The sequence below is a fragment of the Syzygium oleosum genome, unplaced genomic scaffold, assembly GCF_021117445.2.
Source record: "Syzygium oleosum isolate NSW1041296 unplaced genomic scaffold, Sole_v2.1 Sole_v2.29, whole genome shotgun sequence".
NCBI classification, from domain to species: domain Eukaryota; kingdom Viridiplantae; phylum Streptophyta; class Magnoliopsida; order Myrtales; family Myrtaceae; genus Syzygium; species Syzygium oleosum.
In genome coordinates, this window is record NW_026607513.1 from 3,889,478 (window position 1) to 3,902,212 (window position 12,735).

The 12,735-nt window shown below is 38.6% G+C and overlaps 1 protein-coding gene across 2 annotated transcripts; it reads left to right on the forward strand.

Moving 5' to 3' along the window:
• Window positions 1-5,723: 5,723 nt before the first annotated feature.
• Window positions 5,724-8,964, forward strand: LOC115692130 (sm-like protein LSM36B). 2 transcript variants are annotated; one of them, XM_030618893.2, is made up of 4 exons: window positions 5,724-5,820; window positions 7,081-7,226; window positions 8,541-8,654; window positions 8,738-8,964. In XM_030618893.2, the coding sequence occupies exons 2-4, from the start codon at window positions 7,112-7,114 to the stop codon at window positions 8,782-8,784; spliced, it is 276 nt and encodes a 91-aa protein (XP_030474753.1). In that variant the 5' UTR covers window positions 5,724-5,820; window positions 7,081-7,111; the 3' UTR covers window positions 8,785-8,964. The 2 variants fall into 2 exon arrangements, with proteins under 2 accessions (XP_030474753.1, XP_056159704.1); XM_056303729.1 differs by lacking the exon at window positions 5,724-5,820 and adding an exon at window positions 5,934-6,070.
• The last annotated feature ends 3,771 nt before the right edge of the window (window positions 8,965-12,735 follow it).

The window sequence follows — 12,735 nt, forward strand, 5'->3', positions numbered from 1 at the left end:
GAATCAAGCTATGCATCATAGTCCACCAAAGCATCAGATAGAATTAAACTAATCGCCAATCCTTACAAAATTTATGTCAGAAAGCTCTGCAATTTACCTACTACATCTGTCTTCACTTTAATTAGCTACTATGTTTGCGGTTGCGACAACAAAGTGCTTCTCGTGAATCTTCCTATTTTGAGTCAACGGCAGATGACAACATGCCTGCCAAGCCAGCTTTGTGATCAAAGAGACATTTCTGAACGTTTAAGCCAATTCGAAGCTCCTGAAATCTGTCGAGACCAGCATCCTCAGCGCCTGCCAACTTCACAAAGGTTGTATATTATCTTCCATTCCATACTTGTCTTAATTAATGTAGAGCAGCCAAAGAGAATATCATGTCTAGTCTCATCTACCAAACCACACAAAGGGCGAATGATAGCGGATTGAGGAGTGGAAGAAACCTGTTAAGAATGCTAGCCAGCTAATGAAACTATGTTTTGCCAAGTTCTTAGTCATTTTAAAAGCTTGAATCATCAAGTTCTGCTCCTATTTACCATCATTTTATAATCCCCTTCTGATGATTTATTGCCATATTTTCACACCCATTTGGTTATAACAATTTATATTTGACTTTCGCTGTCATCAATGAGCGGAAGAAATCTCTCTATTATTGTTCGGAAGAAATCTTCACTATAATCCAAACAAGTAAAAGAAAGAGTAATTTTGTTTAATTTCAAACTTGGTGTGCTTCGACCGAAAATAAAAAACTTGGTGTGCAATTATATAAATCATGCAGGAAGAACCTAAATTATTCTCTGATGAACACCATGATGACCTAAGGCCGCTTACATCACTTCACTTTTGCTGAACCACATATATTATTGCAAAGGAAGGCACTTCTCTTTTTCTTTTTCTATTTTCTTGTTCTTTATACAATATGAGTAAACTAGGGTTTCTCTTTTGCTTATCCCAAGGTATGCTCATTAATGACTATAATAGGGTTCCCTTATTTGCCTCCCCAATTATATATTTCCACGCTTCGGGAACCAAGCACGGTATTGAAAATCTTTGAAACGGTGATAATTCCGGCCAATCAATGTTAAGCCTTCTTAATTAGGATTCGAAATTTCCTTTGGGTGAGTAATTATCCTTCTATCTCTTTGAAAGGTAATCTACATCATTGGGCAAGACTTTAATTCTCATCGAAAGATTAACTCATCCAATATACACTCATACACTGTTAATGTAATTTGTTTGCTTTTTAGGTAACAAATATTCCCCGACCAAAAAAAAAAAAAAGATAACAAATATTCGACACTTCATAATGTATCAAATTTAGATTCTTCGAATATAAATTAACTAGAATGTATCTTTTTGAAAGAATAAAAATGTGATAAATTAGGGCGATCATCTATATATGTAATGCTTCTTTCAAATTGAAGTATCATCTTAAACCTCTCTCTATCTTTTTTCCACTACTTCTGCATACCTCTCTCTTTTTTTTTCTCTCAAACATAAGTTTTCATAATGGTATTCCTAGGCGGTGACAGAAACCCTAATCGGGAAAAGATGTGGCCTCGGCACCGGAACTATTGGGGCAAAGAGAAGTTCTTGGACTATCTAATCTTCGGCGTGATTGGGGCCACAGCTAAGGTTAGTTGTTTTTTTTTTTTTTTTTTTTTTAAATTTCATTTTATTCATGTTGCTTTTTCTGTTGTTTCTCTTCTCGTTGTGATTAGTTTGAATTTTGTATTTGCCGGAGAAAATCATGGGTTCAAAGCATTGAAATAGGGTTTATCATTGGAGATGTGTCTTGAGGGTTTATATGGTCTAACTTCGATCATCCTAAAAAAATTATGTTTCTAGTTGAAGTTATTAATTGGATTTGATGCATTGAAGATTTGGGTTGTCCAATAGGCAAACTTTCGCTACAATTCTCACAAGTCTCTTTTTAAAATAAAAATAAGAAAAAAAGTATGAGTGGTTGCATCCTTCATAGTGGTATTGTCGTATTGTTTGATGTTCGGTGTAGATTGAACTTTTCGCGCTAGATTATGTACTTGTAGTTGCTTCTGATTGAAACCCAATTTAGGAGCTGATATATATGCATTAATGCGGCAGGTTTCACGTCTCTGGCAAACTGTAAATTGGTTCTATGCTCAGGTAGGCAAACATTTTTTTTCTCCTGCTTTTGCATTTTGCCTAACACTTCATGACATCGTAGTGTTCATAAATATTGGTTACACCTCTAGTTTTTTTGGGTCTATGCTCGGCACTTACAACTGGAGAAGTTGGTAAATTTATCAGCTACATGATTTGAAGGGGGCATTTTCTGAAGTTAGTAGAGACTTGTGTCCTTACTAGGATGTGTAGAATTGAAGGACTGTATCTACATCAGTGTTATTTAGATATGAGTTTACTTCGGTGTTGGACAAGAATGCATAGGAAAACGAAAAGATTTTCATTTGACTTTAATTTCATTCCTGAAAGTACCATTTGTTTTGTTGGTCTTGTCGACAAATTTGGCCCTCTTCAGTGAGAAAGTGCAAATTTATACATCCAAGTTTTACTTTAAGTTCCTTTAGCATTGTTCGCGTTTATCAACCTCATCATATCTGGGACCATCGCTGCTAAGTCTCAAGTGAAGATAAGCATGAATATGACAGGCTGTTGATTCTGAATGAATGTTGTTGCTAAGTATTAGAATTTATTTGTTGAAGACCAGTGTTTGTGAGTTGATTCAAGAGAATAACTAGACTAATTTACATCGCGTATTTGTTGGGCAAAGCGACCAATTGCTTGGATTCTTTTTCTATACTTGTCACAGCTGACTATCCGTAGTTTCATATTCGGTACTCTTTCCGCAGGAGACCCCAAAGCGTATGCAGCGTGTGTTTCACAGAAAAAGGAGTAACTATAAAAGGGGCTACGAGAACTCGCATCAAAATGATGCTGGTGTATATAATCAGAAATTCCAGCGGGATGATTGGTATTGGGAGCCTGACACTTCGTTCAGAGATCGAAGTACTAATTTCGGGAGAGCTCCGAGGGGGAATGCAAGCTTCCCGTTGTCACATCATTACTCAGTTTTGGGCCTTGATTGGTGAGGCAATGTTGCAGATCTTGGTGATATGTGTATTGGGATGCTACATGTATCCTTCATGTTCAGAAAGTGGCGCAGAGGGTTAAAGAAAGAACTACCTTATGATTATCTCATCCTCTAGAAGGCATATAATTTGGGAGTTGCTTAGCTATATGTCCATCTGTATAATGCTTGCTGAAATCTGGTGTCTGAATTGTTTTCCCCTTTCCTTCTGGTTGACTAGTCCTTTTTCTTTATCCAGTTTACAGCTCGAACTAGCACTTTCAAAGGTTGTTAAATTGGGTATTATTGACTAGATAGCATTTGTTTGATATTCCCCTTTGGTTTGTACAAATATGTAAGCCCATAACTTTTGATGCATTAGGATGCCACTAGAACACAGAAGTAAAGCTTTTTACAGGTAGTCCTTACTATTATTTATATCTGCCAGCAGTTTCTATGCCAGAGGCAATTCAGTCTTTTATACTGTGAATGACCTTAGAGCAATGCGGTCTGGCAAAAACTAATCATGCGCTGAGGGGTGCGCATTAATGTAGTCAGTGGCCTATACTACTTTAGCATGTTTAGATTATATTTCCCCATATTTCTTGGGCTCTGCCAATAGACGATACATTTGATTCAGATTGACTTTACCAGGCAACTAGCAAGCTTCTCGAATTTGCTTGCCAATTGTGAACAATGATAGTGCTTTTTAGCTAGCTCATGTGTATGACCTGTTTTTTCTTTATCGTCAGACTTATAATCATTAGGTGGACTTGAAAGCAGTAACTCAATATGACAAAGTCGGCAAAATGAAGAGAGCTTGTCTGGGTTGCTTGGTTCTTCACTGTGATGTCTTAACATTGATTGTACTTTGGTTTTCAATTTAGACATAAGTATTAGTAAGAGAGAGAGACAGAGACAGAGAGAGATGTTGGAGCAGGGAATTAAAACTAAGCCTTATTCGGGTTTGCTATATGTAATTGTGCTTTTGTTGTGTACAAAACATTCTGTAAAATTAAGGTGCTCCATAACATGAGTTTTAGTGAGAAAGAGAGAGAGAGATGTTGGAGCAGGGAATTAAAACTGTGCCCTATTTGGGTTTGCTATATGCAGTTGTGCTTGGTTGTGTACAAAACATTCTGTAAAATTTTGGTGCTCCATATCTATCATATTTTCTTCTTTTAAGTCTTGTTCAGTCTTTCCCTGTCCCTTTTAAAAGAGTCTCCATCCCATAACACCTTCTTCTCTCTGTAGCATCATGAGGCTGTCTTACTATGGTTTTAAGCCGCTCGAAACGAGCTTCACCTGTGATGTCCCCATTTCTCTCCATTGAATTCATCCTTAATCATCACCTTGATAGATGTCAAAAGCACCTCCTTTCAGCCTTATCTGCATCGCCTGTGGCATGTATTTTTCTTGTTTTTAAACCTTTTACGTGCTCATTTCATATAATTTGGGTTTTCTGTCGCTGCGGACGGCATTTAGGGCCAAGGCAATGGAGTTCCATCCGGATCGGAACCAGGATAAACAGAGGTACGATGTGCTTGTTTTCACTGATCATGCTACCATTAACATCTTATAGTCTAAGTTTCAGGTGTAAGTATTAACATTGCATGTCTTACTGCAGTGGCTGCTGAGGCAAAGTTCAAAGAAGTAACTGTGTCTCACGGGGCCATCATGGAAGAACGGAAGTACAACAAGACCTAACACGTTGGTTTGATTGTGTCCATGATATTCCGAGGACTTGACATTGAGGATGCAACAGCAGATCAAGGAACGGTGCCGATGCGCTACATTCAGTTCGCGGGGGGTCGTTAACTGAAGAGAAGATTTGGTTGTGAATTTTGCAGAATTACTGGGCATTTGTTTTGAAAAGGCTATGATGATAAACACGGGGGTACCTATTCAATTTATTGTTAAAGTACAATAGGAAGTAAATGTAGTAACATATCTGATTTATAAATGGGTTATTTAGAAATTGAAGTGTAACGTACTTGATCAAGTAAAATACGTTCTTAATGGAGAACAAGCATTGTTGAAAAAAAAAATATGACTTATTAAATTACAAAGAAATTGCACTTAATAAAGACATTCACTAAATTTTAGTAGACCATAAATCAAAAATATCAAAAAGTGTAGCTCTCTTTATAGAGTATATAGTTTGTCTCGAACAATTTATGCTTAATATAAAGTACAATAGGTGTACCAGTTTGAAATAATGAAAACATGAAAATAGGAAATGGCGGAAAATTTCAAGAGAAACTGTATTCTCACGGTAAAATTCGACAGAAACTAACAAAGAGTAAATGTGCCACACGTGTATAAGTTTGAGGTAAATTTGTTGTACCAGTTTGAAATTTTGACAATAGTGAAAATCCTTTGTGTTGATTAAATTTTCTAAGAAATAATTTTTAGGAAGGCACCGTTGAAAATTATGGATTTTTCGTGGAATGGCCAGTTTTTAATGCAATTTGTTTCCGTCACAAATATACCGGGAATTGGACCGGTACTCACTAGTTCCTGTGAATTGGAATCGAAAATTGCACCGGTCCCAAATGGAATTGCCGGTTCCGGGCAGTTCCCGATTCCCGGTTCCTTTACACGTCCCCCTGTTGATTGACCACTTTTTCAAAAATGCATTTCGTTTTTGTCGCAAATGACAAAACGGCCATTCGAGGAGGCTCTCAGCTCCTTCCTCCTCCTATTGCTGCTGGTTCGCTCGCAGTTGGCAACTGTTTAATCGCGTCTTCAAGGTGAGATCCGAATGATCTGTCTGTCTCCGTTTCTGTTTGAGCAAAATCCGATCAAGTTTTGATGTCATTGCGTTGATTCTCTCACTTCATGTGTGGATTGGCGATAATCTAGAATCTCTCCGCCTTCTTTAATATCATACGAACGCCCTTCATGAAACTGGTCACCACATGTTCGACGAAATGCGCAAGCCAAGTCCATGTGAGTTTCAGTGGTCGAGAGCTCTCGGAATCCCGCTCTCGTAGTCTCTCGGTATCAATTGCTTGTTGCTCGCACTTACCCACTCCGTTATCTCTCTCTCTCTCTCTCTCTCTCTCTCTCTCTCTCTCTCTCTCTCTAGTTGGTCCTCTCCTCAATGGTTGACATGGATGCCAATTAGCAGTTTCTGGTCATTTATGTGCCAATCTTTAATCCGTTACACTATGTTTAGCATGTATTTCGGGAGGTAAAGAAAATTGTGAAGAAGATGACTTTCCTTATAGTTGTCCGGAAGAATAGATGTGGGGTGAAGCAAATCTGGAGAACTAGACTTCTGTATGTTAAAGATGAAAAGTAAGATGAAAGGGATGTGTTTGGTTGAAAAAATGGCGTTTTGCCCTTTCATGTGAAATGTGAATATGAGTGAGCATGATCATAAAATACTACTTGATGCAAGAATTGTGGAAATTATTATGTCGGTTGCATGCCGTTAAGTGTTCAATCCTTGATCAATTTGAACATAGTGGATTAACAGAGCAGGTTCTGTCCCTGTGACCGAATAAAACCTTACTATTTTGAACGAGAAAGATGGGTAATTTTTATGTGAATAAAAATAAAAAAGGAACAGGCAAATGTGATTCCAGGTGCTAAAGTGGGCAGTGACTGTGGGTACGAGATTGAAGCCACACTTGGGCCCGGGTAAACCCTGGAACCGACCTTGGAACCTGTTGACAGGGTAGGTTCTAGAATATGCAGGATAGGTTCCAGGATCTAAATGCCAGGGAACCGGTTCCAATGAGTAGGTTCTAGTTGCAACCTGGACCAAACCTGGAATTGCTCACCCCTATAAATTAGTCGGCAATTTTGTTTCTTTCCCATTAATTAAATTACATTGTCGATTCTAGGACAATGTAGGTTTTAAGATATGCAGGGTGGGTTCCAAGTTCTAAACGCTAGGGAACCAATTCCGATGAGTAGGTTCTAGTTGGAACCTAAACTGAACCTTGAATCGCTCACCCCTATAAATTAGTGGGAAATTTACATTGTCAATCTTCCTGTTTCAGGTAGAGGAAGCACCAGTGGAGGATTAGGAGGATGAGCGGAGGAGGAGAGAAAGGCTCGACCACCACGAAAACCCCCGCAGATTTCCTGAAATCTATCCGCGGGAGACCGGTCGTCGTCAAACTGAATTCTGGTGTCGATTATCGAGGTACTTCTCTTAACATGATCTCTATCTGTTAATAGAATTCTTCTACAAAGTTTTTCTCAACGTAGCTCGATAATGCTGAGTTTGAGATTTTTTCTGTCCTCGTATTTACTGATTGTACTAAATCCCATGTGACTTTAACTACTTGTCTCTAACTTTAAATAGTCAGGGATGATCTATGGGTTGAGTTCTCGGCAACTTGTATGAGCGAAGCGGTGAATTGCTCACCCGAAACTTCAAGCAGTATTTTAAGTCAACTGGAATTATAAACCAAATGAACCTTACCTATCAAAATGAAGTAAATGAAGAAGAATATTGCTTTTGGCATAAACTGTCAAAGGCATTTGTGACCCTACATCATGCTTCAAAGAATGAGCAGTTAAGTTGGTCTTGCCATGTACAGTGTGGTCTCGATGTAAGTCACTAAGCATTTTCTTTTCCGTCATCAGGGGGGAAACTATATCTAGTCTTTTAAATATAATAACCGTCTCTTTTTCTAACAATGTTCATGGTATTCACTGTTAAAAAGAGATCAATAGTAAAAGTGGGGCTCTGATGTTAAACTCGTCTTCTCTTCTATCAACAATGACTAGATGGGAAAGCTAATGTAGGAAAAATGTTTTGTTCATGAAATCAGGTATTGTTAGATCAAATGATGACCACAGTGATACGTATTTTTTTTTTTTTTTTGGAAAATGTAAAGGCAAGAATCTTGCACATGCATGCTGCTATTCGATAACAAGATACCAAAAACCTGTCTTTGATGGCATGAGAATTTACAAAAAAACTAGCATTCAAACTTCGTGGTTTTTCTTTTGAGTGTCGAGAGAGAGGAAAGGAGAACAAGCGCAGAGGAAGAGAAGGGGAGAAGCAGGGTGTTTGATGATAAATTAGCAAACTTATATGGAATTGAGATTTGGTTGCTTGAAAGCCATTTGATCCATCCCGATGGCCTTATTATGAAAATGAGAGGATTGTAGGTAATACCCTATATGCGGGCTTCTCAATCGAACTTTATTAATTAACTATTTGTAGTATCCTAATAAAGAAAAAGCTGGTGTCTGTGCGGTATGTGCCTATGACCAAGCCTTTTCGTGTCAACTTCGAGTAATTTTCTCAACTGTCTTCTGGTGTAAGACCTGGAGGAGAGGTGAGTTAAATGATAATAAACTAATGGATCTGCAGTGTTCCTGATAAGTATGTTCTTCATCCCATGCTATATGCAGGCTATGCTGATGATTAGTTTAGAACCACTATCTTTTGTTGTCTGAAGTTGTGGTACTCTCAGATGTTCTGATGGGTTGGAGTTTTATGCAGGTATTCTGGCCTGCCTGGATGGATATATGAACATAGCAATGGAACAGACAGAAGAGTACGTCAATGGGCAGCTGAAAAACAAGTATGGAGATGCTTTTATTCGAGGAAATAATGGTAATGTTGTATTCAGAATTTCTGCTTGTTAAATCATTTCTTTGCTGACTTGGACCGTGCCTAATTGGTATGACTTATTGCAGTTCTGTACATCAGCACTTCAAAGAGGACTCTGGCAGATGGGGCTTAGCATTGATTGTGCTTTATAATGTGGCATGGTGGAGTTATGTGGTCATAACTTTTGATGGGTACTTTCTTGGTCGCCGGTTGTTGTTGCTCTAGAATTGGAGAAAGTGAACACACTCTAAATTTTAGAGCTGATATGTGATTCTTACTGATAATCCTGCATCTCAAGAAATTGGTTTGTGAATTGCTTGATGAGCACTGGTAATGCCCTAGCTCTTCCTAATTTAGCATGTCGTCATATATATCTGGCTCTCTGTTTGTGTATAGCTGATTGGCTTCATGCTGTCCTGTTTATGAAGAAGGCGAATTGCATTTAAGCATCAACCTTGGATGCCATCTGTCTACGTCTGTATAATTGATTCTATTGCAAAAGCTCATGGGAATAATAGATATGATGTCTGTCAGGATATGCAAAGTCATTTTACGCTCGCAACCAGAAAGAGTCAGACTATTATTTTAATTAATCGAGCGAAATTACACTACCTTTAATTATATGTCCTTGCATGAAAATTGAAACCTTTGGCTTGTAAGAAGTAGCTGTTCCATTTCAAATCTACTTCCTGCAAAGTAATTATTTGCTGTTCTGTAAAAAATATAGGAGGAATATCTAATTAATCAGCCCTTTGCGAGAATAACTTGGTGTTTTAGTTGGTCCAAATTGCTCATTGATAAAGGATGCTTCCACACGTCTCTGTCTTTAAATGTGAATACAAAATCTTGATTTTTTTTTTGAATTCACAGTCTGTCTACGAGAGAATTTAGTATCCCGCGTAAATTTACATTGTGTCATTTCCCCTTAAGAAACCCAATTTATTAGATTCATCGGTATGAACTGCGGTACAAACATGCAGGCCTCACTATGAGGGATGGAAAATCCTTCACGTGGTAGCATTAGTGACAGAGACAAAATAGAGACACAAACGAAGGAAAATGGGTTCGTTGCAAGAAGACAGTCGATGCGCAGGAAATATCTAATCCCAAACGTCATAAGACGTCCCCCGATCAGATTTGTAGAAACAAACAAAACGAGTCATCAATAGCCAAACGAAAGATAAAACACGTAGTCAAAGAGGATCTTGCTGAATTCCCTTTCGTCTCCTGCTGTGGTGCTCATTAATTGTTTCTCTCTCTGTCGTACCACATTTCAGTAGCAATATCCCACATTATAACACTAGATTCGTAATTAGCCTTAGTGACATACACTAAAAGATTACTCCAATCAATCCCCTCCGGTATACTCTCGAGAAACATAGCACCTCTAGCCTGAAATATCTTCCTCACCTCTGTTTGATCATCTGCGATCTTGGATTCACGTTTCACCTCCTTAAAGAGAAAGATCCATAGCTTCTTAATAAAGGGATACCATTCGACCCAAATAAATAAATAAATAAAGGGATCCTTGGACACGTACATTGCATTCGCTATCACTATTACTCCAGCAAATATACAAATCAATGAAGCACAGTGTCAGGCTTGATGGATACAACAGATGATCTCATCAGCCATACCGCATAGGGAGCTGCGGATATTAGAAAAGCTAATGATACTCCGGCACCGTTTGCTCTCATACATCTTTCTCGGACTCTCCGTTAAGCTCTCGGAGAAAAGGTTACGAGCAGAGATAGGTTTTGATCACCTTCAAAATATTATAGTGTATCTAAAAACTCGTAAGTAACATTGGCATTAGACTTTGCTTTACATGTGGAGAACCAGGGCTTTCTTTGCTTATCTGTCTTGAGGGGAAATGAATCTAGTTTAGATTATTCGCTAGTGTAGGCCTCAGTTCTGCCAACATTCAAATCAGAGAAAACAAGCATGAACAAAGCTATCAAATCAAGAGCAATCCCTTTGAAAGAAGGGAATAAGTTCCACGTCGAGTTTGGGGAGCTGATGCTTCTTCAAACGATTGAATAGGATAAAAGCCATTATAACGTTAGTGAAGGCTATGAAGCGGAGAATGTAGCTGCATCCATTGAATATTACTAGCATTTTTGTGTGGAACACCACATAGATGAATTGGAGTTCAACTGCCATCACCCTCAACTCATCTATCGCAAAAACCCTGTGGAAATATTCGCAGCTCATTTGGCGTTCCCGATTTATGTACATGATATCTCTGATGAAGACCTTAAGGTTAGAAAGAAGTAGTAAAAGCATGCTTCTATCAGAACAGCCATCCGCTAGAACACTGAGTTCTTTAGCGAATCAATCGAGTGCCAACCGCTTTATTATTTCGAGACGTCCATGAAACTTGTGCTCTGAGACCACCCATTCCCTCAACCTAAAGAGGCTCAAGCTAATAAGTGCCTGAGTCGTCTCCATTTTTTTAATGACCGCAGCAAGAAACACCAACATCGGTAGGATCACCAACGATTTGTTGCTGAGAAAGATCTGCACAAAGACATAAATGGTGGTACCAACTTGGAAGATGAGAGTGAGCAGGTGTCATTGCTAAAGCAAATTGTCCTCCAGAAGGAAGGCAATGATGTTGTCTGGACCGCCAAGATGTAACAAGAGAAATGAGGCTCAAAATGCCTGAAATGCTCTGTCAACTCTAGCTGCACAAGCACGTGAATTGTCTTGGTTGTGAGAGATGAACCCAATTTCATATACAACTACCCAGGTAGACATCAAATAGACCAACCACAAAAGAAGAATTATGGGGTACTTTACGCTTTTCTCTTTAAGGGGTGCAAATAGAATGAGAATGACTTGAAGCGAGAGGCTTAGTATGACGAAATCTCGAATATTCCATGTGTTTCACAAAATCAAAATGGAAGAAGGCTCCATTTGCTTCACATAAAATATGATGTTTCTGGAAACTGTTTTCTAGTAAGTCATTTTTCAGGAAAATAACAATATTTTTCAGTGTTTGGTTGAAACTTCCGACATTTGGTATTAGATTTTCCATCCGTGTACTCCTTTTAATAATATGCATGAACTGGTTATTTACCATTAGTACAAGTAGACACATGCAAGGCTTACCGCGAGGAATGAAAATTTATCAATTCTTGGCATTAGTCACGAAAATACACAAATTAGTAAATCCTATTTAAACGAACACCGGTAGAAATGCCATGAGGATGGTAAATAAGACAGTCGATGCTGATGAAATATCTTATCGAAGTATTCATTATACAAACGATTTTCTCTCATCCTCCTCATCCCAGCGTTCAAAATGTGTGCCCCATTCATATTTGTATAAACAACCAAAATGAGCTATCAATAGCCAAACAAAAGCTAGAAACTCTCCACCTTTGCTCACCACCTCCACATGGGTCTCTCCCTTAATATTGCTTGCTGCATATGACAGCATCTCCACCCACACTCCGCTCGTCACCTTCCACTTCATTTCCCCAAGACTTTCCATCTCTAGGGACCAAGCTGATTCCCTCGTTGTACTCGGGAATTGAAGCTCTTTTGGCCTTCGCAAAACATTTCTTACATAGTCCCTTGACATCCTTGATTTGATCATGCCCTCTGCAGAGGCAGCCTAACTTGATCAGCATATTATTTGATATGATTCCAATAACGCCCACCACGATGGACGCCACATTAGGCTGATTACATAAAAGATACAACAGGTAGCTGGAGAGAATTTTGCCGAATTCTCTTTCGTCATGTTTGGCTGTGGGACTATCTATGTTTACCAAATTTCAATAGCAACATGCCACCCTATAGTACTCCAATCGTAATTAGCCTCGGTGACATGCTTTAAAAGATTGTCGTAATCAATCCCTTCTAGTCTACTTTGGAGAAATTCATCACCTCTAGCCTCAAAGATCTTCCTCACCTTTGTCAAATTATTCACATTCTTGAATCTACGTCTCGTCTCCTTAAAGATGAAGATCCATAGCTCCTTAATAAATGAATTTTTTGACACATGCTTCACAATCGCATGGTCTCCTAATAATGATTGTCCTTAATAAAGGTATCATCTGACACATACAACACA